Source organism: Pelobates fuscus, chromosome 7, assembly GCF_036172605.1.
Source record: "Pelobates fuscus isolate aPelFus1 chromosome 7, aPelFus1.pri, whole genome shotgun sequence".
NCBI classification, from domain to species: Eukaryota; Metazoa; Chordata; class Amphibia; order Anura; family Pelobatidae; genus Pelobates; species Pelobates fuscus.
Window position 1 is genome coordinate 115,117,209 of NC_086323.1, and position 26,428 is coordinate 115,143,636.

The 26,428-nt window shown below is 37.4% G+C and overlaps 1 protein-coding gene across 1 annotated transcript in view; it reads right to left on the minus strand.

Moving 5' to 3' along the window:
* Positions 1 to 3,190: 3,190 nt before the first annotated feature.
* Positions 3,191 to 26,428, minus strand: part of FANCD2 (FA complementation group D2) — a 60,685-nt gene continuing 37,447 nt past the window's right edge. The window contains exons 22-44 of the mRNA XM_063426460.1: positions 25,518 to 25,591; positions 24,151 to 24,288; positions 23,115 to 23,215; positions 21,953 to 22,068; positions 21,761 to 21,869; positions 21,454 to 21,555; positions 20,284 to 20,393; positions 19,302 to 19,442; positions 18,481 to 18,594; positions 16,444 to 16,572; positions 15,744 to 15,862; positions 15,534 to 15,644; positions 14,744 to 14,871; positions 14,498 to 14,597; positions 13,953 to 14,075; positions 12,422 to 12,515; positions 11,913 to 11,984; positions 10,921 to 10,959; positions 9,972 to 10,046; positions 6,805 to 6,879; positions 5,542 to 5,688; positions 3,576 to 3,668; positions 3,191 to 3,389 (exon numbers count right to left, since the gene is read on the minus strand). Of these exons, the coding sequence (XP_063282530.1) occupies positions 3,318 to 3,389; positions 3,576 to 3,668; positions 5,542 to 5,688; positions 6,805 to 6,879; positions 9,972 to 10,046; positions 10,921 to 10,959; positions 11,913 to 11,984; positions 12,422 to 12,515; positions 13,953 to 14,075; positions 14,498 to 14,597; positions 14,744 to 14,871; positions 15,534 to 15,644; positions 15,744 to 15,862; positions 16,444 to 16,572; positions 18,481 to 18,594; positions 19,302 to 19,442; positions 20,284 to 20,393; positions 21,454 to 21,555; positions 21,761 to 21,869; positions 21,953 to 22,068; positions 23,115 to 23,215; positions 24,151 to 24,288; positions 25,518 to 25,591 (2,382 nt within the window). The 3' untranslated portion in view covers positions 3,191 to 3,317. The remainder of the gene's footprint in view (positions 3,390 to 3,575; positions 3,669 to 5,541; positions 5,689 to 6,804; positions 6,880 to 9,971; positions 10,047 to 10,920; positions 10,960 to 11,912; positions 11,985 to 12,421; positions 12,516 to 13,952; positions 14,076 to 14,497; positions 14,598 to 14,743; positions 14,872 to 15,533; positions 15,645 to 15,743; positions 15,863 to 16,443; positions 16,573 to 18,480; positions 18,595 to 19,301; positions 19,443 to 20,283; positions 20,394 to 21,453; positions 21,556 to 21,760; positions 21,870 to 21,952; positions 22,069 to 23,114; positions 23,216 to 24,150; positions 24,289 to 25,517; positions 25,592 to 26,428) is intronic.

Genomic DNA, 26,428 nt, shown 5'->3' on the forward strand with positions numbered 1-26,428 from the left:
GGTCACGCCCACACTCTAATCATTGGCTGCTGCAGCTGTCAGTCTACTGGTTACACTGGGAGACCAGCTAAGGGAGCCAATCGTCATTCAGTGGGGGAAACCACGTGACAGGAAAGAGGTGTGATTTTTACCCACAGACGGGTACCTTGCTGTAACCATGGTGATGGACCCTGGATGGGGAAAGGACCAAGTCGGCCATGATTGATAAGGGAAATCCATGTATCTAATCCAACAGTACTGGCACAAAGCAATCACAACTAGTTACTGGGGCTCTACTGTGACTTTATTTTCCCTTCATGCTCAGCCAGGGGACTTTCAGGTGGAGTAGCAAGAACATAGTAATCATTGTGGATTTAATCAATAAACAATGATTTGTAATAAATTGAAACTTGAATTGCACAATTAGTCAAACTCTCTAAGCTGGCTATAGTCACAGCTGGGTTAGCCTACAGTTTGCAATCTTTTACAAGGTTATTCACTAGAACATTGCCAGTAATTCAAAGCAAATTTACAATTTAAGCACAATTAGCCAAACTGGAAAAAGTCACCAAGTCATTCTCCCAAGGTTATTGTGGCCTTAAAAAATGAACTTCTTCACTTATGACCTGCAGACACACAAATATGCATGTTCTGGTATAATAAATGAAGAAAGCATGTTCACCACTTATTTACAATAAATTATATTGCACATGTATATTGTTTTGGTAAGACTTCTTACTTGAAAACGAGAGAAATCTCAATGTATCTTTCCTGGTAAATTATTTTATAAATAAATAATTTTGGCCAGTTTGATTATTCAAATCGCAGCTCTACAAATAGTACTTTCAGGTTTACATGCATTAATATTTCTACAGAATTGCAGGGATTGGTAGAATTAAAATGTAAATTTGACCACATGATCAAAGGGTTACCCCAATCAAAATAACCACTACAGGTGTGTGCCATTCCAAATCATGTCCAATCACATTTGCTATTGGCAGATTCCAATCAAATTGAAGAAACATATAAACGATGATCCATGATCATGAGATGCATGTAAGCTATGTTTTTAGTGTCATAGCAACAGTTCTGAATACTTATGTTAATTTGTGTTTCTTCTTTTTAATAAATTTGTAACATTTTGTCATTATAAAGCACTGAGTGTCCATTGATGTGAAAACATTTTCATTTTTTTTTAACTATGAATTTAGTATAAGGCTACTCTCGCAGTTCAGTGATAAGCTCACAATGGAGTGGAGACACCAAGAAGGAAGAATTTTAATTTAAAGTGGCACTGTCATGGCCGAATCCAGTTGTTGTTTTTTAACCCATCCTTCTCGACTCCTCTATATCCAATTGCCCCCCTAGTCACCACCAATTGCACTTAAGCCCCCACATTACCTATTTTTTAATCTTTATTTTGTGCCCGGACGTAGGTTCTGGGCGCCACCATCTTTGTGTGGGTAGATGAAGTTCCTGTGGGACACGTAATCTGCCCACACTAGATAGCGCTGTATAATTCCAGCGCATGCCCAGTTTAATACTTGGGCATTCGCTACAGGAATTTTGTCCATTCGTCAGTAAGACGAAGGAATGAATAGAAATTTCAGACGAACAAACACGAAATATACATACAAACGGTGGAGCTAATTGGAATAAAATATACAATGTCAAAATACCCCCACACAGGTGACTATGGGACCCCAAGACCCTAGTCACCCCCCCCCCAAATAAAATTAAATAAAGCTCTACCAACCCGCGTCACCCCAAAAATAGTGAGGGGGAGACAAAACTAAATACCTGTAAATAAATAAATAAAAATACTTACCATTTGATGTCTTCTTTTTTCTAAAACCTTCCTTTTTCAGCTCCAAAAAAAGGCCAAATAAAAATCCATAATACCCGTCAAACTTATCAAATAAAATAAAAACCCGAGCCTGCCGCTCATGGTGCCCTACCCCCCATTTTCATTAACGGCCCCCACCCGCTGCTCATAGGTGGGGGCTGGGGGGGGAGGAGAGTAGGTGTCCCCCTCTTATTGTAATTTAGGGCCCCCACCCACCGCTCGTGGGAATGGGCCGGAGGGGGGACGATAGGGCCCCCCCCTATTGTCATTTAGGGCCCCCATCCGCCGCTCATGGGTGGGGGGAGGACATTAGGACACCGCTTTAAGTACAGTATATCCCCGCTCCCTTCTTTCTTAGCCACAACATGTCACCTTGGGGAAAATTTCCATTAAATGCAAAGAACCCTACTACTAATACTCCTGTAACCTATGAACACCCTTTTGTGTGTTTTAGTTCATTGCCTTGGGTGTATGCTCTGCTCCTTCATCAACACTCAAAAAGTAACATTTAAAATGTCTGCTCTATAATTACTATGTAACTCATCTCAATGTTTAAGGCGTGCAATTTTATTGGGAACAGTCACGTCTTATTCATCAGAGTTAAGACAACTGCCTGCAGTTAGTTGTTTATTGTATTACTTTACCCAGTCCTTTCATACATGAACAAGTTAAATACAACTGTTCTTGTGGTGCAAAATCCTAGTATTACAGAGTTAAAGGAACTCTCTACTAACACTCCATTAAGAAAAAAAGCTTGCCAAAGCAGCATACCTCCTGTCTGCAGCCTTTACAAGCCCTTTCGTTTTTTCAGTCTGTGCCTGGGTATAAACCTATTAGAGTCTTCTCATCTCTGCTCCTTGAGAAGGGCAAGGCAGGTGTGCTCTATCCAAACATGCCTGACGCTTCTGCTAACTATATGTAACTAAGAGAAGTGGAAGAAAACCTCACTGGCTATCTGATTGATTAGTGTTGCAGTCCATCGGTTATAAAAAAGCCAATTTAAATAGAAAATTTATAAACGGACAAAAAAAAAATTACAGACTCCAGACAATAATCTTGAGTGCTTTATGTGTCTAGAGTGTTTCTTTAAGACTTGTATAAGAAAACAAGTAGTTGTGTAATAACTAGAGACTAGGGCAAATCCTATTACAACATGACATACATGGTGTGTTAATATTGATGTATAAGCCACTGTTTTATGTCAGATGTCTTATGTGAATTGCTCAACCTAAACACATACTAGGTTACAAGTCAGAAAGGAGACAACTCACAGCTGTTGGATGCACATGGGAAAAAATAAACATTTAATAATATGAATTACAGTTTAATTGTCTAACACTTGTAGTGTGCAATATACATAAAGTTTTTTTTTTTTTTTAATATTATAAGTCCTTTTGAATTGTCTTTGGTGTGTGCTAGGCAATCCATCATATCTCATTTTACAGACTGCGATGAAGCAGACTATCGGCAATCAATAAACAGTCCACTGTTTTTAATCAGAATCTTCCTCTTCATTCTCGTCCTCTTCTTCCATTTCCTTGTCACTTTTTTCATTGTCTTCCTCCTACAAAAAGGCATGGTTAAAATTATGTTTTGTAACACACGTTTAGAAAATCCCTTATTTTACATAATATTATAAAAATTGTCTATTTTACACAAAGATGGCTTTTCATATAATTATTTTGGAAAGCAAGTTATCATAGAAAAATTATTACATTAAGCATCACAACATAAAACTATTATCTGGTACCTCTTCTGCATCTTCTTCATCTGCGGGCATCTGGGACTCTTGCTCCTCTTCAGTCCCACTGCCTTGAGACTGCTGTGAGAGGATCTCCTCACCCTTAGATCAAGACAAACAAAACAAAAAAACAAACCATGAGTATAAAAAAGTATAAATACAGCTACAGAGACTATGCAAAAAAATAAATAAATAAGTTGTCTTGACAAAGAGAAAAAAATACCCAAACGATTTGTCAGGTGAATACCACACCCAACACATGTCGAGTATGAAGACACAGACCATGTTGCACTAAGCTCTTCAAGTCTTTTTTTGTACTATGGATATCTTTAAATAGCCTGACTGGAGTACAAATCTACTCCTCTGATACTATTATATGATCATTTCTTTGTTTCTGCTAAGATTACATAAAACTTTTACTGAACACAAATACTAACTAGTAATAATTTTTTCTTTATTGAAAATATTTTTTATCTACAGCTTTAAAAATATATTGGATTTGTAGGTTATAAAAAACCTAGTGTAAAATTGTGTTTGTCATTCATTTATGGGTATCTAATCGATTAACTAATTATTTTCAAAATAGCATATTGGAATGTTTAGAAAATGCATGCAATATTTACAATATTGATGGTTTTAGGGTTTTATATCAGTCGTCGTCAAGCACATGACTTTTGGTTTTGCATTAGACTGCATAGCCTTAAATGAGCAAATGCACTTTTATAGCTGTGTTTATTGAAATGTAACTAGGGAATGGACAGGGGACAATGAAGAACTTGTAAAGTACTATACAGTACAATGAGGTCACACAGTGCATAATCAACTGGGAGGACGAAGTAATGACTGTTGGTAAAACCACTTAATTTTGTAATGTTACAATGCTGCCACACACCCAATTTGGTACCTATTGAGGGGTAACAGGTATGTAGGGATTTAGAAAAATACCCCTCCCTGTAGGCTGAATTATTAGTGGAGGACCCACCTAAGAGGTTTGCCTTGATGTGGCAGGTGGGCTTACATCTAATGGCAATTGGAGTTTCTAAATAACCTCCATTTATTTAAATATGCATAAAGATTTGGGCTAATGCGCAGGTAACACCTTTTGTTCTTTAATTTATATCTTGAGTGAGTTGATTTTAAATATCCAAATGGAGCAACAGGATCATGAAGTGTAGGTATGTGGTGGTGACTGAGTGGTGTACTGGCTCTATGCAGCCTATCAACAACACCAAAGTATTATTACAAGAACATGGTGGCTGATTAACAAGTGTGTGTTCTTTGTGCAGGTGACTGTGATTTAAAGATTGAGTTGCTAGTTCTTTTGTGTTCTGATTGGCTAGTAAGTAGCTAAACGAGAGACGTGCGTGGGTGGAGGTTTGTATAGTCTGGCATGTGTTGTGATGAGTATGTCATTGTGTATTATAATAAATGTCCATTATATTTGCCCCCTGTGAGGAAGGTATGTGTGTTATGTGTAATGTCCTGTCTGCATGTGGGCATGCATTATGTTAGGATGTGCTTTTATTCAAGCATGAAAAGGATTTGTTTATTTTCTTGGCTGCTTTTAATGTTAGCACACAAGTGGAATGGGATAGTTGGTGTGTTAAAAAAAACATACCTTTTTAGGTCAGTGGTTCCCAACCCAGTCCACAAGTACCCCCTACCAGTCCATGATTAAGGGATTACCCAGTTGTGTCCAAGGTGTTTTTAGAAAGAAAGCTCAATTTGGAAACTATTAATTAAACTATACTTAATATTATTAAACTGTTGCGTCTGTGTACTGTTAGGCATTTAGTTATGAAAAAAGTATATTTAACAGATCAGATGGAACAGCAATATGATAGATAATAACAGCTGTGTGATATTGCAAGACATTTGTTTACTAGGCAAATTTTCTTCTTTTGGTTTCCTTATTATCCTGGATTTTCCTTATCCTGATATGTCAATGTATACGCATTGCCTGTCTATTGCTCACCTGCAAGTCTCTGTTTTTGAGATTTCCAAGCCAGAAAGCTTCCTGACTGTTGTTGAGAACAAGCATAGCTTTCACCCTATAAACAAACAACTCCAAGGTCTTCTTTAGTAGCGGAACATGGTTAGTGAGTCCAGTATCCTGGTTTATCTGGAAAATTCATTCACTTGTTAGACTTCCTGTACAGTTCACTTTTATCATGTTGACTTTATTTTAATATAGAAGTCAAGTATAACAATATAAGGAAAGGTACACTTGGATAGAGACCAGATTAGTGAAATTAACATAAATAATTGTTAGCAAAAATTGAGTCCTAAAATACACTGGACTAGGTAATCTGTTTTTATACCTTCCACGCATATTTATAAAACGTAAAAGAGAAGGTAGATAACTTGTCGTTTATAATACAAGACCAATAGTAAAAAAAAAATAAAACATACGGATCAGCATACTTGGAAAAGGGGACTAAAGTAATACACGATTGTAAAGATGCATCAACAAAAAATACCAGGTGTTTAGTTAGTATTAAAGGAACTCTCCAGTGCAGGAAAACATTTCCGTTTTCGTGGCACTGCAGGACCCGGAAGTGCCCCTCTCCCTTTCACCCCCCATCTTATGTTGCTGAAGGGGTTAAAACCCCTTCAATGACTTACTTGAATCCAGCGCCGATGTCCCTCGGTGCTGGGTCAGGCTCCACCCACGCGCCTCCCCCGCCGTCTGGAGACCTAATGCGCATGTGCGGCAATGGCCGCGCGCATTAGACCTCCCTATAGGAAAGCATTATTCAATGCTTTCTTATGGGGCTTTCAGCGATGCTGGAGGCCCTCATGCATATCGTGATGTCCAGCGTAGTTTAAAACACTTTTCGTGTTCTAAGAACACGGAAGTCCCTCTAGTGGCTGTGTGACAGACAGCCACTAGAGGAGGACTTAACCCTGCAAGGTAATTATTGCAGTTTATAAAAACTGCAATAATTACACTTGCAGGGTTAAGGGTGGTGGGAGTTGGCACCCAGACCACTCCAATGGGCAGAAGTGGGCTGGGTTCCCATAGTGTCGCTTTAAGCATAGTATACTCTATTGAGTATAGTATAGTTGTTTTGGGTTTGATAAATGTAATGTGTCTCCTCCAACCAATAAGGACCCATAGAAAATAGAATAGAAAGGCGAAAGTGGGCCCCGACTTAGGGTTTAAGAAAGATCAATGTAGACTAAGTAAGCTCAAGAAGATATATTTAGGACTACTCAAGATTTGCCTGTTACTTACCTTGGAATGCCCACACATATGGTGGAGTTGCCTAGTACTTAACTGTAAGGTTTTCAGTAAGCTTTGCACATCATCCTGCAAATTACACAAGACAAAACAGTTTGGGACAATACATAACTTGAAATTCAACAAAATTACAAAACAAAGAGAAAGAACAAATACAAAGAGATTTGCACTAGCGTGGTATTATTGCTTAACAATCATTGCTAATTCATGGAAATATTAAAAAAAGATTAGTAATGCAAATTATAAATACTCTAAAAATCAAGACAGGCTTCAATTAGAGTAGGGGAAAGTCAACAATAAAATGAATATTCAAAATCTACTACACATGTGACAAAAAAGATGCTTTCGGAACTCTTATTTCATTAGAAGGATTTGGAGAGACATGGAGTATATACCAGAAGAAACAGGTTTTAGGCAGAATATAATTTTAGAGTTGCTTTGCTTATTATAAAAATGCAACAGACACATTTGATCAATTATACCTGTGTCTGAATTAAAGGACCACTATAGGCACCCAGACCACTTCAGCTCAATGAAGGTGTCTGGGTGCCAGGTCCATCTAGAGTTAACCCTACCTGCTGTAAACATAGCAGTTTCAGAGAAACTGTTATGTTTACATATTGGGTTAATCCAGCCTCTAGTGGCTGTCTCATTTACAGCTGCTAGAGGCGCTTCCGCGCTTCTCACTGTGATTTTTGAGAATGCTTTCCTATGGACTGACTTAATGCGCACGGCTCTTGTCGCGCATGCGCATTCGGCAGAAGAGGGAGGAGAGTCCCCAGCACCGAGGTAAGCCTTTATCCCCTTCCTCCCCCTACAGCCCGGCAGGAGGGCGGGGGGCATCTATTAACACTATAGTGCCAGGAAAATGAGTTTGTTTTGCTGGCACTATAGTGTCCTGTAAGATTTATTTAATAACATTTTTGTTTTTGTTTTCTGAGTAGAAACAGATTGCAGTCTATAAGGCTCTTCCTTTGTTTATACATATGTGGGTACAACAACAAAAATACTATATAAATACATATTTTAGTTAAGCTAAAAGATATTGCAAATGCCAATTGCCATACTTTAACAGATAATACACAATTGCATTACCATGAAGTTGTGTAAAAGCTGTACATTCACCAAAACTGTGTCACCTATTGCATAGTTTTGCCGGTGTAAGAATTCTCTAATCTCCAATCATCTTCTGTTACTGTTGCCAGATATTCACCCAAAAAGCTGTTCACAATTAACAAACAGCACCGCAGAAAAGAACAGTAACATATAATTATGGGCCAAGTCATTAGTATTAAATTCTACAATTAAAGGGTGAGAATTGTTCTTTTAGTAACAAGATGCCAACAAAATGTTTCTTACGTGTTTCAAGACCATTCTAATACTTAACAAAAACTTGTATTTCAAAAAGCTAGAATCATTAAGAAATACTAATTCTGACTGTGTTGAAATTGACTCTCGGCGGAACTACGGTGTCAATCCCAACAGCAGTCATCAGTGATGGCTGCAGGGCAAAGGCTCCTTCTATGGAGGATCCCATGGTCTTGCGGGGTCCTTCATAGACCTTAATGCTGTACTCTTGTACAAGTGCAAGAATGCAGCAGTGAAGTCGTCTCCTGTCGCTGAAACACCAGGAGCTGAAGAGGAGCAGACAAAGATGCACCTTTACCTCTTTGCCCGGCTATCAGACCCCCAGTGGCAATGCCTTTGCGAAGTCCCCAGATGCTGACAGTGCCACTTTAATGGAGGTTACTTGAAAGAGCCCCCTAGATACGTGCTGAATAAACTGGATAGATTTAACTTTGCAATACGATCTCTTGAGGAGACAAGAATTATTGGTAGATATTCTTGGAGTTTCTTATAATATATACTCCAAGAATTAATACCTTCTGAATGGGAGAGAGATTGGTGAAAATACCCAAGAAATCATACAAATTTAGTGTCCTAAATTGCCATAACAATGTTATATAACACTCACATGTAATTGGCTTCCCAAAATATTTCAAATCAAAATAGCATAAACAATGGCCTTGATTTCATATTTTTGGATAGCTTTTCAAATGATTTAACTGCAGGAGTCCACATTAGTTTGTTAATTTTTGTAGATAAATAATTTGGAAACTTTATCCAAAAATATAAAACAATTTGCTTAATAAAGCTTATTCAAAAATATTAATGAGGCCACAGTCCGTGTAACTACGGAACACTACATTGCCAATGTTTATGGAAACCCGCTTGATGAATATCCAAATATTACTAGCATGTTAGAGGTTTTTTTTTGTTTTTGTTTTTTTAAGAACAAAAAAAAAGTCTGTATCGTCAGCCACTAAACACAAATATCAGCACTGTAAAGCAGGCCTCTCACTGAAGCCAGTGCTTCCCAAACAAGACAAATAAACAGATGACCTATGGATAATGAACAGTCACCTCTTCTGATCAATAACAACTGCTTTCTAAGCCGTTTGTTGTGCCTATGACTGGCGGGCTGCATGATTGCGTGTTGTAACTAAGATACATTTAAATTACCACTCCATACCCAGCTGGATGGAGTGCTTTATGGGTGAGGGGCATCCAATAATAATGACAGTTTATAAAAGTGCTGATTTCTGTTAGAATTCAGCATTTTATGAATAAATAATGAAACAGACCCTTCCTGCCTCTATTAGCTTCCGTGAGCTAACGGAAGTGGGAGGCGCGCTCTACTTGAGTGCACCTGCCTTCCCTTCTGCATACCGCAGATCAGACCTCAGAATAGTACTGCTTGTGCGCATCTCTTCTAGGGAAAAAAGGGGAGGAATTGCACATACTGTAGTTCATAAGTACTGCAGCTTTTGCAAACTGTTTCAAAATATACCCCCAATAAATACATGCATTAAAATGCATACGTAATGCGTGTATTCATTGGGGTGTATCTACTAAACAGCAATTTCTAATTTTGTTTGCCCATTTGAGTAGCTGAGTGTACCTTTAATTAACAAAAGCAGAAATAACACAAGGGATGTTTAAATGTGTGTGTACAAGTTCTTTATAAAGTACTATGTCTTTCAAGAAGAAAAAAAAAAACTGTTTTCCAAAAAACCTTAGTCTATGTAATGTATCAAAACAGAAATAGTAATTTTCTCTATTTAGAAATATATAAACTCCAGTAGAATTTTATTACTCACTCGATGTTTTTTAAAACAGAAATCAAGTACAGGCATCCCAAGCTTCAAGAATGTTTCTAAGAACAAGCGGCCATGCTGCAAAACAGAAAACAAAAAATTAGAATGCTGCATATAGACATCCAATTGCAGAAGGAAATCATAAGCCCCGATCAAAAACAAATGTAGATTCCACGCATTGCTTAATATTGTGAAGTTGATGAGAAATGAGAGAGCAAATAATGTCTATTGAGAGCGGCATATGAGTGAAAACCAACAATATGCTTTCCTTCAACAGTATGAAAAATATGTGGTATGATTTGTCCAATGGTAGGTAGATTGTACAGATATTAGATTATATTCACTACTAATAACAATACTTAAAGGGAATTCTAAGGTTAAAAATAAAGAATATGCTTCTTTACTGCTTTAGATTATAGATCCTTCTTTTAAAGACAATTGCAATTTTTTATTTCATTTAAAAGGTACCTGTTATTCAGAGCTGATAGAGTCTCCTTTTGTCAGCTGCTCCACCTCCTCTGAGATCATCCTCCTTGATGAGCTTGGTCTAACCCAACTCTCATAGAGAGACATTGTGGCCTACTGTGATTGGTGTGAAATTATCATTTCCTACCAATCCAGTGCTTCTCTATTAGATGCACTAGACACATTTAGTGTTATGTGATGATGCTGAATTTGAAGACCTTCAATTTTCACAGGTCTTAAGGAAGCAGTACCTCTAGTGGCTGCCAGCCTGATGGCCACTAGAGGCATATTCTCTGACAAATGTAAACACGGTCATTTTTCAGAAATGACAATGTTTTACGCTGCCAAAGAAAGGGGGCAGCATCTATACACCAAAACCACTAAATTAAGATGTAATGGTTTTGTAGCCCATGTAACTCTTTCTCTGGCTTTATTACTTTGCAACAAATTACAAATCTGCAATAAACCTTTTCCAACATATTCTTACCTTAAGACAAATGCCTAATACAGGTCTGCTGTCAAACACCTGGAGAAAGAGAAAGGTGCAGAATTGTAACCCATTTGGATGCTGTCTGTACAGGTTGATATTCGGTGTGAAGGTAAAACCAAGACAATAAAGTATAGCACAACAATTGATCACAACAGGAATAAAAAATATGTTTGGTCCTTCAGAACAACAAAGAAATTGGTAGGAATTAAGTTGATGAATGTGTGAGCAAAGTTGATGTTAAGCAGTCGAATGAATGTAGGGTAATACGAGGACAGTTCTGAGCACTGCATACATAATGATTAAGACAGGACACCAAATAATATTTTGCTCTTGCCAATGCCCTCCAATAACCAATTCAGAAAATTCTAGGTTATCAAATAAAATTACTTTTGTTTTCTCTCGAAGGAGCAGATCAAAATGTCCTCTAACCACTGCAATAATGACACCAATGTCAATTACATGTAGTGTCATTGGGAGAGTAGTACAGCCAGAAAAAATAAAGGCCCTTTAACATATCTGAAAGTTTTCCCTGATGAGAAATTAATGTAAGAGTGTGAGCCTCAGATATCCTTCAATAAGATAATTTACTGAACACATTGACTGGATTTTGTTAACCTCTTTAGTGTTCTGTCCAGTATCATCATTCTTGGATGTCTGTAGGTCTTACACTGTTGTAACACCCTGTCTGCTGTGATTGTCCTTGCTTGTCAAACTCTATTGGCGCCAACGTGCTAGCTTAACTTCCATTTCAGCATCCTGTATTCTCTCTGTGCGAGGGATTTCCTGCTCTCCCACTTCCTTTTGGCTTAACTATTTGGCCTAAAATTTGCAATTTCCTTCTCTATTTCCCACAATGTCCAGTTTAACTTTTTCCTTTGGTCCTCTCTCTAAACTCTCATTCTCTCGTTCTGTTTCTTTTAAAGTATGTACAGCTTGTATTCTTTTTGTAAGATAGTCAGATGCTCTTTATGGTGGAGACAAGAACTTACCTTAACCAAATTAACAAGAATATGGAAATCTCTCACAGCCAGGTTCCAGCGCAGCAGCTGTTCAGTATGAATCTAGGATACAAATTTCAGAGAAACTTAATAATTGGAGCATTTATCCTACATCATAAATAGAAACACAAAATTTACATGAAGCCAAGATTCATAGAAAACTCAATTTACTATGAATTTAGTTCTCAGTTGAATTAGTTTTATTCCTTAAACTACAAACTAAGGAGAACAGCCTAAAACAGAATTGCAAATCTTAGGCCAACATAGCTGAATTCTCGCGTTCAGCTATTCTGGACTGCAATTGTAATTTTCCATGTCAGTTTTCCACAGTTACCACTGTATTGACAAATATATAAAAAATTTATATCCCATGTGCTGTAGTGGGTATGATGGCAGCAGTGCGCCAGCGCTCCCACTCTAAGTAGTCAAACTGTTTTATAATTTTAGATGTTTTCCCATCTGTGTCATACTTTATGCATAAAGTTTTCAATAAACTGTACCTGATGACTGTCGGAAGTCTTTCCGACAGGGAAGTTCCTCACACATTTCTCCAGCTTATCCATCAGTACACGGAAAAAAACACCAAAAGTTTGCCTGCAAGTAGCAACGAATATTCATAGATGTTATGAGTAAATAATAAAAAATTTAAAAAAAGAGGAAATCTAGACCATTTTATATATACTTTTATAAATCAGGGTTTTCTCCAAAGCTACAAGTGTGCACTAAATGAAAAGATACACTCAATCCAGGTACTCCATATTGTGCAGGCCAAGCTAGCAGAAAAAGTGGAATTTGTAATATAGAATACACAAAAAATGTGTTAAAATCCAAGTATACTTTTTATAAAACCATCTCATTTAGGGGTGCACAACACCCATTCCATGGGTAAATCCATCTAGTTAATGCTTGACCACTGGCCCAATGCCCCCAGCGTACAAAATAAGGAGTAGCGACAAGCTATATGAATGGCAATAATAATAGATATATAGAGAGAGAGTTATAGCTCTGTGTACTGACAACATGAATATACCGTGTGTGTATATAGAGAGAGAGTTATAGCTCTGTGTACAGATAACCTGAATATACCGTGTGTGTATGTGTCTTTATGTTGTACAGCGCTGCGGAATCTGTTGGCGCTTTATAAATACCAGTAATAAATAAAAGTGAACATATGCGCCTGTCGTCAAAGAAAATTAATTCACCCCAGTCAGCCAATGGAAACACATTGATGTCAGCCTCATTCACATGTGATCTGGCAATAGATCTTTACCTCACACACATCACCAACCTGTTCCTTAACAGCTTGGCAATGTGTGTGAAGGATGAGAGGTGGGATTGTCCTCACATCCCATGCTCTTTGCTCATATGCAGAGATGCTTGTGTGAATGATTGAGACAAGACCAGCAGCCCGGCGCAGAAAGCGGACGACTTCCAGGAATGCTGCTTGGAGTGGCCTGCCACTGTAAAATGGGTAGATGTGGAAAGACACATGGAGGAGTGTGAAAAGGGGATAGGGAGAAAGAAAAGAAGGACATGTGGGAGGTGAAGCATAGGCAAAATTGCGAGAGATGACGAGAGAAGATGAAAATCTTCTAGGAATTCTACAGATTTCATCCAGCAGTCAGGAACCAGATATCATAAAGGTAATCTCCCAGATTCAAGCAAAACCATCATTGACCATAGCCCCTGGTAAAAATGTAATCAGTCATCTGGCCCCCTCTCTAAAGATGGTGCAACCCTAATCTAATTATAATTGTTCACTACTTAAAAAAATCCCACACACACATGCCAAGATGTATGATCATGTACAACATTGAAGCAGTCGGCAATAATTTACCTTGACATCCCAGATACCTGCGATTAGACAGGCTTTAAAAGTACACGATTTCCCTCAATAAGGAACTTTATTTGATGGCAACAAAATAATAAGTGTCTTCAACAGAGAGAATCCAAAATATGACTGAAGGAGTAAAACAGAGGTTATACAGTGAATTTTATTCACTGGGGTGCACAAGAAACGCACAAGGTTACCTAGTGAGAGTAGGATATGTAGATGATGCTCCATCCTTAGATGCATTTACAAGTTCTGGGACTCCAACCCCACAGATGTCTTCCACTGCTTTCAAGACTTCTTCTGTATTATCAAGGTAAATACTGAAATGTATAATTAACAAATCATACTACTAAATTACCATGATAAAATGGCAATATCCTACAGATATATATTAAGGTAAAAAAAAAAAAAAAAAAAAAAAAGAGGTAAAAGGTCTCTCTCTCCAGGCAAAGGATAGCTAAATCAAGAGTAGCAAAAATAATGACTCAGTCAAATAGTTGGTTAAATACAATATAATATCTTTAAATGTATACATTGCTGTTTATGCTAATAGTAGAGTACTATAAATGGCAATGTGGGTCAAATGTTTAATAAAAAATATAAAACAAACTAGTGGATCAAGAGCGATGGGAAAAAACCTGAATAGAAAACCACGATCTGGAGGTTTTAAGGACAAGATTTGTTTTTAGAGAGAGACAGTTGCATAGTTTCTGTGCTCATGTGTCAGTGGTTACTCTCTCACCAGAGAATGCTTTGAAGAGACTCATTAAATCGGATGCCCTTTTCACGCTCTCCGTTGGTTTGGATCCAAGACTGGCAGAGGAAACCTTTTGCCAGTGAAGCTATTAAAAAAAACCACAAAAACAAATTTGGAATTAGAATGGTAGGATAAAAAGCACAAGCAGATGGAAGATGCAATTTAATGTACCATAACTAATGACACCAAAGAGAACCTCCAAAAGAATCAAAGGTAAAACACAACACAAACCTATTTTCTCTCGGTACTGAGAAGAATTTGCTTTCTCTGAGAGAACAATAAGAAGCTGAATCAGGGTTAAAGCAGAAGAACATGAAGGTGTACTGCTGTGGAGATTCTTCAGGTAGTTGAAACTTTGGCTAAAAGACAGTAAACAAATTATATTAAATACCTCCAAAAATAAAAATGTATTAACCCTATTTAAAGGGACACTCCAGGCACCCAGACCACTTCTGCTCCCACTACTCCTAACCCTGCAAGTGTAATTATTGCAGTTTTTTTATAAACTGCAATAATTACCTTGCAGGGTTAACTCCACCTCTAGTGGTTGTCTACTAGACAGCCACTAGAGGTAACTTCCTGATTTATAGCAAGGATTTTTCTTGCTAGAGCGTCGCTGGACGTCCTCACGCTGTGTGAGGACCTCCATCGTCGCTCATTTCCCCATAGGAAAGCATTTAAAATCTTTTTCAATGCTTTCCTATGGGGAGCGCTAATGCGCATGCGCGGCATTGCCGCGCATGCGCATTAGGTCTCCTCGGCCGGTGGGCGGGATCAGTCTCGCCCACCGGCCGACGGAATCACAGGGAGGAGCGGCGCGGAGGAGGAGGCAGCGACGAGGGACATCGCCGCTGCCTCAGGAAAGTGACTGAAGGGGTTTTCACCCCTTCAGTAACTGGGGGTTTGGGGGTGGGAGGGAGAGGGACCCTCCAGTGCCAGGAAAACTGATTGTTTTCCTGGCACTGGAGTTTCCCTTTAACAGTATATGATTATACTCTTGCAACTATTTTAATAGACTTACCTGATGAGTTCCTCCAATGTCAGCTCTGCGTCCATCTCTTTAAACCGGCCAGCCAACACACCGAGTGCAGACTTCAGCAATTTGCGGTTGTCATGCTGAGAAAATCCACTCCTGAAGGAAGGAAATGTTACACAGTAGCATTTATTCTGCAATCTACAATCAACTCGCCAGTGAATTCAGAAAAAAAATATTTCAAGTAACAAAACTAACCAAGCAAATAGTGTATGGAACACCTGCAACAGCAACTGATAACAAGAGGACATATACTGATGTTCCTTTACATCGATGCCTGGAGCGTCTACTACACCATGGTTTTCTGCCAGTAGTGCCTGTAAAATAATCAAGATCAGTTTAATCTTTAATTTTGACAGATTGAGAAAGATCTGAAGGTACCCCAGTCCTACAATTGAATTGGTTTACTGTGGTATGCCCCTCTAAGATATAGTTTATCATTCGAGTTTCATTGCTAATGTTTGAAAATCTAAGAGCTCAACAAATAAACATATCCATGATGGTCTAAAGCAGGGGTGCCCAAAAGGTAAATTCCCCAGATGTTGTAAAACTACAGCTCCCATGATGCTTTTAGGATTCTTTTAGAATGCCAAAGCATCATGGAAGTTGTAGTTTAAAAACATCTGGAGATCTAACTTTTTGAAACCCCTGGTCTGAAGGGAAGCATAACCTTTACCAAACACAGATACCAAAAAAAAAAAAAAAAAAAAAACATAGTTGTGCTTCTGTAGACTGTGACCTAATTTGAACAAGGTCTTCTTCACCTACTGTTTCCATATGTCAAACGGGTTTTGTTGGCATGAAATGTTTGTCTTGTTTAATTATTTCTAAATTGCCGTGGAAAATGTTGGCACTATATGAATAACTGTGTTTGTCTCAGTGCATTATGTTTGCTCACCTGGAAGTAGTTGTGCATATTTTCCACATGGTTGCAGAGTGAGTTTAGTAGATTTACGACTATCTGAGCCAGTTCTTCTGCGGTCCGCTGCTGTAGTTTTGAAAAGCCAACATATTTGTTTCCTTTCATCTTGAGAAAAAAAAATAAAGAAGAAAATTCTATAAGATTGATGTGTGTAACTAAAAAATGACCATGATCTTAAACATTTCAAAACGAGATCAAAATATCAAGCCCTGCTTTTACACCACACCAAGGGTTAAACATACCTACCTCACACTCATGCTACACACATATACAGCCCTTCATTAATACAGAATGACAAGCCAAACAAATACACAATTACCTTCAAATTAACATATCCTTTATTCAAATGCATCCCTGCATTTCCACATCAACATACCTTCAAACATATATATATATCTATACACACTCAAATAATACACATACATGCACATAAGTATTCACACAAATTCCACACTAACAGATACAATTATGCTTTCATAGTATACACACGTTATATGTCACAAGTTCTTAATACATGTACATTAACCTTAAAGATGCCCAGATTGCTGTGAGATGAACCATGTACAGTGCTATTGTCAAAAGCCAGAATATTAGGCTTTGTTAAAACTCCAGAAGGAATAATTGTGCCATCCTTTAAAGAACACTATAATTAAAATTAATAGATGTGTTGCTTAAACTGACAAAAAAAAAAATACTAAATAAGGCATTATATTCACCTGTAATATAAATCAGAGAGATTATTAATTGCAGCCCAATCTTCTGTGAAAACCTCTACCATGATCACAGAAACAATGCAAATATATAGTGCATGCAGTGCAATTGCTACAATTTGCCAATCCAGTGATCTTCTACGAGAACTACTGAATGCTAAGCTTCTCATAGAGAAGCACTGGATATACATTTGGATCTGGCATTAGCCAGATGTCAAATATATTCAATTGCTGAACCTATTTCTGTCGAAGGTCCCTAGTGACTGGCTGTCACAGAACCAACGCTATTTTCGTTTGCAATGCTGGAGAAGCAGCACTTCCTTAAGATGAAGTGATTTGGGGGATTAAACTGTCCCATTAAAGGACCACTATGGGCACCCAGACCACTTCAGCTTAATGAAGTGGTCTGGGTGCCAGGTCCTGCTAGGTTTAACCCTTTTTGCTGTAAACAAAGCAGTTTCAGAGAAACTGCTATGTATACCTATGGGTTAATCCAGCCGCTAGTGGCTGTCTCATTGACAGCCGCTAGAGGCGCTTCCGCGCTTCTCACTGTGAGAAGACGCCAGCGTCCCTAGGAAAGCATTGAGAATGCTTTCCTACGAGACTGGCTGAATGCGCGCGCGGCTCTTGCCGCGCATGCACATTCAGCCAGAGATGTCAAAAGAGAGAGGAGAGTCCCAGATTAACCCCTTCCTCCCCCTTCAGCGCCACGGGAGTGGGACCCTGAGGGTGGGGGCACCCTCAGGGCACTATAGTCGTCCTTTAAGCCTTTTTGATAACCTGCACTCTACGTTGTACCACACAGGGGAATTAGGAAACAATTACTTGACTCAAGATAAAATAATTTTTTAAAAAAAATAAAAATCTTCGAAGCTTCACCATGTATGTAAGAGACAGAAACAGAACTGGGGATTTCGGGAGAAATAAGGAAAATGAAAAGTAAAGTTTATGTGAATTCTTTCCTTTCTTATTAATCATTACTAGCATTGCACACAATGTCACTTCATCATGCGGATATGCAGCATATAAAACCTGCTCCCCTGCAGGATATACAAGTCTTTACCTCTGGGCTCCCTCCTTGATATAGTAATTGCCTTCCATATTTCAGCATATAGATGCCACATGCTAAAGGACAAAACTTTTCATATTCTAATGATCAGCAGGTATGAGTGATATGTATCCAGGAAAACATAGTGAACTTGTCAGCCTTAGTCTTTCACCACATTAGGAAGAAAAGTAGTATTTCCATCACTTTGAAAAAAAATGTTTTATCTCTTCAGCCGCCTTCCACACATTGCTGTACCTTTAAGAATGTTGCTCTCTTTGCTCCTGATGTGAGCATATGTTCCATCTTCCTAGACAGATCCTCCAAGAGAAAAACCAGTTCTGTGGGACCCAATTGCACCACTTCAGTAGCCTGAAACAGTTATTGGAGGACACGTACAATCTTTAGGCCACAAACATATCCAAAAACAACATTTCTAGATACTAAACCAGATCCTAAAATATGATGAATACAAACTCTTTCCAAGTTACATCATATCAAAGTGCTATTTTTTCACCAAGATTTTTCTATAGGAAGTGTTCTTCTTTAGGGAACAAATGTAATTTCTTTTTTTTTTTTTTTATAAAAGGTAAGCAAAACTGTATTATATAACCAAAACAAAAAAACTTTTAAATCAAAGAATTTATTCATCTCACAGTTAGCAGACAAATCCAAAAGAAGCATGCATACAATATCGAAAAATCCAAAGCACACCAAGTTAATCTTGCACATAAAAAAGATTTTATTAAATAGAAATTTGATTAAAAAAATAGTACAAGTAGAGTGCAAACAGTGTATAAAGGCATGCAAATGAAGAATGACATACCTATTGTACATATTAAATTGAAAGATAAGTGCTCAATAAAATAACCCAGATACCCAAAATAACATGGGCATACTAACCCAGAGCAGGAGATACAGCAACCCCGAGGTTTCGGCAATAGCCTTCCTCATGGGGGAGATTTATTTTTATTTTTTTTTACCAGTTTTCCTATTGTGGTCTAAACTTTTAAATTCACGTTTAATTCACAACAGTTCACACCTCAGTGAATGACAAGCTTCTACTGCCAATGATTTACCTTTGTGTGCAACTCTGAGTCCAAAATGGATCGAGTGAGGAGACCACATTGAAGAACTGTGAACACTTCCAAATCTAGCTCACGAAAGTAGGCACGGTAGTTGTTAAGGTTGACTGTCGGTTTATTGCTATCTTCTTTCTCCTGCGAGTGAGTACAATTTTAAAATAAAGGGAAAAATTGTTTAATAACACCAATCACATTAGACACATTCAAAAGTTTGATTCACTGCCCTGAAATTTTGGAGTTATGTGCAGTATTTATCCTGAGTTTTTACCACTCACATATACCTTGAATGTATCCAGAGATACTTTTCATGATATGCAGATTACAATACAGTCTGGATAAACCACTTCCTAAACCCTCCTAGGTGTCAAATAATGGTTTGATCATTTGTTTTTGTTACATTGTAGACCAATGCGATACCAATGGATGGGAGAAAATATAATTAAGACTGTTTCAGGAAAATAACTGATATTAAGACAAACCAACGTCTTCCCCCAACAGGGTGTTTGAGGTGCTTGTCATTTTTGTTACAGGGGTACATAGCATCACTTCATAACAGAGTCCCATCCCATCAAGTAAATTCTCTGTAAATGACTAAGCGCAAATTGTCCAAACAAGATGAACAAACTTGCAGTCAAACACAGATGTAATAAAATCCAAGGTAATCCAGGCTGACTGAGATGCAGCTCCAGTATAATAAATCATAGTTGCGATCTACGAGTCACAGTTTCTTCTTTCCTGCTCCATCTTCGTGTACTTAAATTCTGTCTGGACCCAAAGTGTCATACAAAATGTTCATTTGGAAGGAGCAGATAGCAATAGCTGTTCAGAACGCAGCTATGCCATTCTCTCACTAGACCAATGGGAAAAAGAAGTGGGTATGGAGTTCTAAGGGGCTTCTAGCACTAGCCACCAATTAAACCTATAAAACACCAATAATTAGACCAGTCACTATTGTAACAGATGGTAAAGCGTGTACCTTCTCCACCAGTGTTTTGTCTACTTCTGACGACTCACATTCCTGTTGTTCTTCTATTTGAGAGCTGTCTGCAGATGAGTTTTTACTTTCTGCTGATGTTCGCTTTTTTCCTACAATATAACAAATTAGGAGGTACAATTGCATCAGTGACTCCACAAGAAATACACATGCAACTGAAGAAAAAAATTATTGATTACCTTGTAAGTTCATAAAGACACTGCAGATAAAGTCTCTCTCTTTACAGATTAATAATCAGGTTACATTTATTTCTTAGAACAACATAACTCCCAAAGCCTTATGAAGATTTAAATACCAGTGGTTTTTAGAACCACTAAAATGGCCATTAAAGTGTAAGCTCACCTGTTACGTCAAGGTAAACCTTTTAGGCGAGTCCTACACTAACAATTCACCTTGCTGATATCAGCTCAAAGGCAATATCTCAGAAAGGGGTATTCTTACAAATCAATACACATTTATTAATCCTTAATAGTGGACAGCATTGTAACATGGATGCATAATACAAAAGCAAATAAAAACACACACACGATTAAACCCTGCACATGCTCTGTGGCTTCATCTTTCAGCTTTGTAATGTTTAAAGATTGTTCATGAAAACATGTATATATATATATATATATATATATATATATATATATATATATATATATAGTAAATTGAGTTAGTTCTCTGCACACAGACTCAAATGTTCACAGTTTCAAAAATATAAATGCCCGGTGCCAGACGGGTAGTTACAAAACAATTAATAATAGACTCACGGTCTCTGTTTAAAACGTAGTGTTTATTCCTTTGTGGTTAAAATGTGCCCATGTTAAAGTGCACAAAGTGATGCCAAAACAGGTTGACGTTTCCGACCCAGTGTGGGACTTTCCTCAGGACAGCATATATATATATATATATATATATATATATATATATATATATATATATATATATATATATATAACATTTTAGGTATCTGAGACACCCACATTTAAAACTGATTAATAATAATAATAATAATAATTATTATCTCTGTTGTTGCAGACAACTTTTTATGATCTTTGTCCCTTTGATATTTAAATTTTAGAAAGCAATATGTAGTTTTAGTACCACTAAGTAAATACTAGTTTTCCCCAATGTCTTGTAAGGTGTATACTACATATCTGATACCTTTTTTTGCCTTTTTTGCAGTGGTGGCTGGTGTGTAAGATGGGATCCCCTCATGAGGATCTAAGTCAAAGTTTGCAAGTGGAGGAATTAACCCAGGAGACACTGCAAAAAGGAGTAAAACAGATGGGATATTACTGGACAGCACCAATATTGTGTAAAGGAGCGACATAGAAAATAATATTACAAATTCATAATTATTTTCACACAATATTTACGAACGGATTTCATTTTAACAACACAACACAACATACAAATTCTGTTATAAATATATACTAAAGAGCATGAATAACTTTTTAAAGGCTTCTACCTGCTAGACATTTCTCTAGGATTGATTGCAGCCATGTAATATTCTGTAACCGTGTCAACACCTTTCCTTTCATTTCAGCATTCTTTTGCTTACAGAAAGCATTCACAACCTGAGAAGAACACATTATAATAAGTTCTCTCTCTCTCCTCACAAGAAAGAAACAAAAACTGGTATTTAAAGTTTTGTGCTTACCTCTCGGCACCAATTGAGAGCAAAGAAGAGAAGTGTACAGAGAAACTCACGCTCTTGCTTAGAGTGAGACTCTAGTTTTTCAGTTACCTCCAGGTCTGTCAGATACAATGGGCAACCTGGAGGAGAGACAGACATTTATGAATCATTTAAACTCACAATGATTAGCATTCAGTAAGTAGGAAAAATGATGTATTGTTCTAATAAACCAAATTTTAGATAAATTTGTGAGTGTAACTACATATTATTTAGAAATGTAATTTAAAAGTGTCAATGAAGCATCACTCTATATATAATTGTAGGAATCTTATGGCCTTTTGAAACTGGATAGTTGAAACATATTATGTTCCTTTCACCTTTCACTTTGGATCAAAGGGTGTGCTATTCCTTTAATTTAGTTTGAAAAATAATCCACTCTCCTCTCTATTTCCCACTTGGAATTTGTTGCAGTTGTCAAACATTTCACCTGGGAAAACAAACCTGAGAGTTGCCTACGGCTTCCAGGATGCATGGGAGCCAGAGATGCAAATACAAGTAACAATAACGAACTATTAGAAAGCCAGGTCCCTGCCTGTCTAGGCCAGAAAAATACTGATATGGATCCATTTTATTTTTGTTCTTCATTTATAGATCAGTGTCCTGCCTAGATAGGTGGAGTCTTTCTAGCAATGTTAACAGGGATGTCAAGAATTGCAGCTGAAGCAGTTCTTGAAAACCATTTGATAAGCACCACATATCGCATTCCCCAACTCTTTATTGGTTTTATGGGAGCTCTGGGCGCTCGTTACATTATTTTTATTTATTTCTTTGCCTTCCAGTGTCATTGAGGGACAGATACATTATAGGCAGGTTTTACTATATTACAATTATACATATTACTATAATTTTGCTTGGGCATACATAACAGTTGTGTCAAGCCTGTTGGAGAGATATAAATGCCAAATTACTTTGGTTGCAAAATTTAGGGTAAAAAAAGTCTACACGGATAATTTCGCCAACTAGCTACTGATATTTTTCAACTGTTTTATACTTCCATTTGTTTGTCAATTCCCTACAACCACTGTATTTTCAAATAATCATGTTTAATATTACGTGGCATTGGATCAAGCACAAGGACTAAGTCAGAAATAATTAGTAGGGGTGTGTTCTCATTTAACATTAGTACCTAACAAAGCATCAATTTCCTCCAGATTCCCATCATGTTGGTCTTCTATGCATAGCCGCAGAAGTCGGAAAAATGGAGATAGGCAGATAGGAGATACAAGTCTGTAAAGAAAAAAAAACTAAATGTAGAAATATTCCTTCTATGCAATGCACTACTAAAATGTTTTACATTGCACCAAGTACAAACATACATAATTACATATTTCATTAAATATTGAACAATGTGAAATGAAACTGCAAACTGCCTTCACCGCCTGCTGTCATTTCCTTCTACATATTGCGGTTTTTGACACAATTTCTCCTTCATCTATGCTATTTTAATCCTCATCATTGCTTAAAGGACTACTGATACATTTTACTTATTATTTACGTCTTTCCTATAGAATTTATTTAAGCACTTTGTGACTAGCCAATCATTGGTTAACATTCACATTCCGGGGTGAACGTCAAGTAAACCTGTGGATGACCCAAAACTAGGACTTCATTTTTGGATAATAGATAACTTTAGCAGTAAATTGTTATTTGTAGCAACACTACTTTTGACAGTGTAATAAGTTTAACACTAGAAAAAGAATCAAAGATGTTGTGTCATGTACATATTTAGGGCAGTATTACAGGGATACTTTGGGCTCCAGTGCAACTGTAAATGCTGCCTAGGTTTCAAATAGTCATTGACACGAACAATCCATATAAGTTCTGGGTATGTGATCACTTTCTCACAATGCTTGGGTGACAAAACTATATTTGTAACGAAACAAACAATCATATTGCACTCAAGACTAGGTGTTGAGGAGAAGCACATGTATTCTGTAAGGACTATAAAGGACCAAACACAAAAAAAATAGGTTAAAAAAAAACAACTTTCCGTACTTGATGCTGTTTATTCACAAACAAGTGATGAAACGTGAAGTTGGGTGCCATTTATCCATTTATTCTTAGTTTACTCATACATATTGGCCACCATTCGTGTTCCACATAAACAGTGAACATGTTAATGGTTGCCAAACTAATTTTCTGTGAAGTGCAGCTGTACTAACCGTTCTTTATTGGTTTCTTGTGCTGTTCCTCTAGTCAAACATTCCTGAGAGAGAAGAGGTAAGAGGTTGATGACAATCCCACCCTGACTTTCGTCTTCATCAAGATTGTACATGGCTTTTACTGGGAATAGGAAGTTTCTGCAGAAGGAAACAATCTTTAAGCAGGTAAACAAACAATGCATGCATAACTATGCTTACAATGTAAAGATGAATTACGAATACCCTGCAGGGCGTAGCTCAGTTTAGTTTAGAAAAACTTTGCCTCCGAGGAGATATGATAACATTATACAAACCATTGCGTGGAAATCTATTCACAAACAGGACTTTACATAGGATACAAGGTCATATATTTAGACTGGAAGAAAGAAGATTTAGTCTAAGGCAAAGGAAAGTTTTTAAGGATGTGGTATGTGTAATGTTTAGAATATCACCAGTATTCCTTCACATCATGAGCATAAATCCTACAACTCAACTGCAGATATTCTTGCTCTCACAAAAGTAAAACATAAGTATAGCTAATCCATAGTTACATAGTAAGTTAATTCAGCACATTTGTGTGCAATCCATCAACTACTTTGTTTTTTGTTTTAACTGGGGCGTTTTCACTGCACAATAAGCAATGTATAATTACACTAATTGCAAGTTAATATGCTATTAATACTCTAATACAGGGGTAGGCAATCTTCAGCACCCCAGATGTGATGGACTACATAGCCCTTGATGCTTGCCAGGAATGGCTGTAAGAGCGTTATAAAAGATGTAGTGCACAAAATCTGGAGTGCCGAAGGTTGTCTATCCTTGCTCTAATGCTTGCCGCTCACCCCACTGTCCTTTATGTATTTAAAAAATATCACAAACATTTGGTTGCTTTTGCACAACAGCAATCATCTTGGCTTTCTATCTATATCGGTATTGTTCTAATAAATTAACTGCTAAATACAAGTAGAATGTTCTGGTTACATGTTTCCAAATCCTTTCTGGAGGCACATTACATCCGTACATTGCCTTTAGGGAAACTTTCACATTCCATTTTTTTTTCTATATTATATTATGTTTACTTATCCATACATTTAACAAATATATATATATGTAAGGTGCAAAAATCAAATCAACTGTAGAAATATACACCTCTGTATCTAGCAAATGGGTGCCTCCAAGGTACCGCCCCGTTACTCATTGCTATAAGCTCTGTCCTGTGCACCTGGCAGTCGGCATAGAGAAACCATTCAGATAAAAGGCGAAATTAAACAACAACAAACAAAAAACTTAAAACAAAAACAAAAAAACAGTGCATAGTATAAATTCTTAAGTGTCAGTTCCACTTTGAAGGTTTCTACTAAAAGTCAGTGGTCATATTAAATACTCACCCTTCAAGAGTCTGATCAAGATCTACCACAAAATCATCCTGAAAATCGTCCAGCACAGTTTTATTCACCCAGTCCTGTACAAAACAAGATGACAAAAGTCATCAAAGAAAAAACAAAACAAAAAAGCAACACATTATTAGAAGGTACACTGTAGGCACTATAACCATTTCATCTCATTGAATTGGTTACAGTGCTTGGCATCTCCAAACGCTTCCCCCCCTTCAATGTTAAACCATGGAGCAAGGACTGAGTCAGGAAGATTACACACTTTTTAAGTCATACAAATTAATACCAGCAATAGGTAGCTGTGATAAGCTGGAAAATGTCAGCTGACACTCTCAGCCAGCAACCGTGGCCCACTGCTGCTCAAGCACATTAGTCCTGCTGGGGACTCTCATATAGCATTATTCACTATATGAAAGGACGGTGGCCAGGGGACTGCAAATACTATAACCATTTCAATGAGACAAAGCTGTTTCAACGCCTTTAACTTAAAACGAGTACTAACTGGAGATCTTATTTTTTTTTCTTGCCATTACGAACATGATAGGCAGTTAACAAAAAAAAAAGTAGCTTTTTGTGGCTTTTTTGATTACATCACAAGTTAAAGACAGTCACCAGCAGTTGTGATGCTAATAGGTGCCAAGTCAGACATTGCACTGTATGTGAAACAAATATTTCAGATATTGCGCACACGTGTATTTTTTATGTTATCAATTGTGCCATATTATATTGTAGTTATAGCTCCAATAATTAGTGTTACTGGTTAACGAGGAGGTGTTAGTTCAGCTCAATGAAGTGGTCTGGGTGCCAGGTCCATCTAGGGTTAACCCTGCAGTTGTAAACATAGCAGTTTCAGAGAAACTGCTATGTTTACACTAGGGTTAATCCAGCCTCTAGTGGCTCTCTCA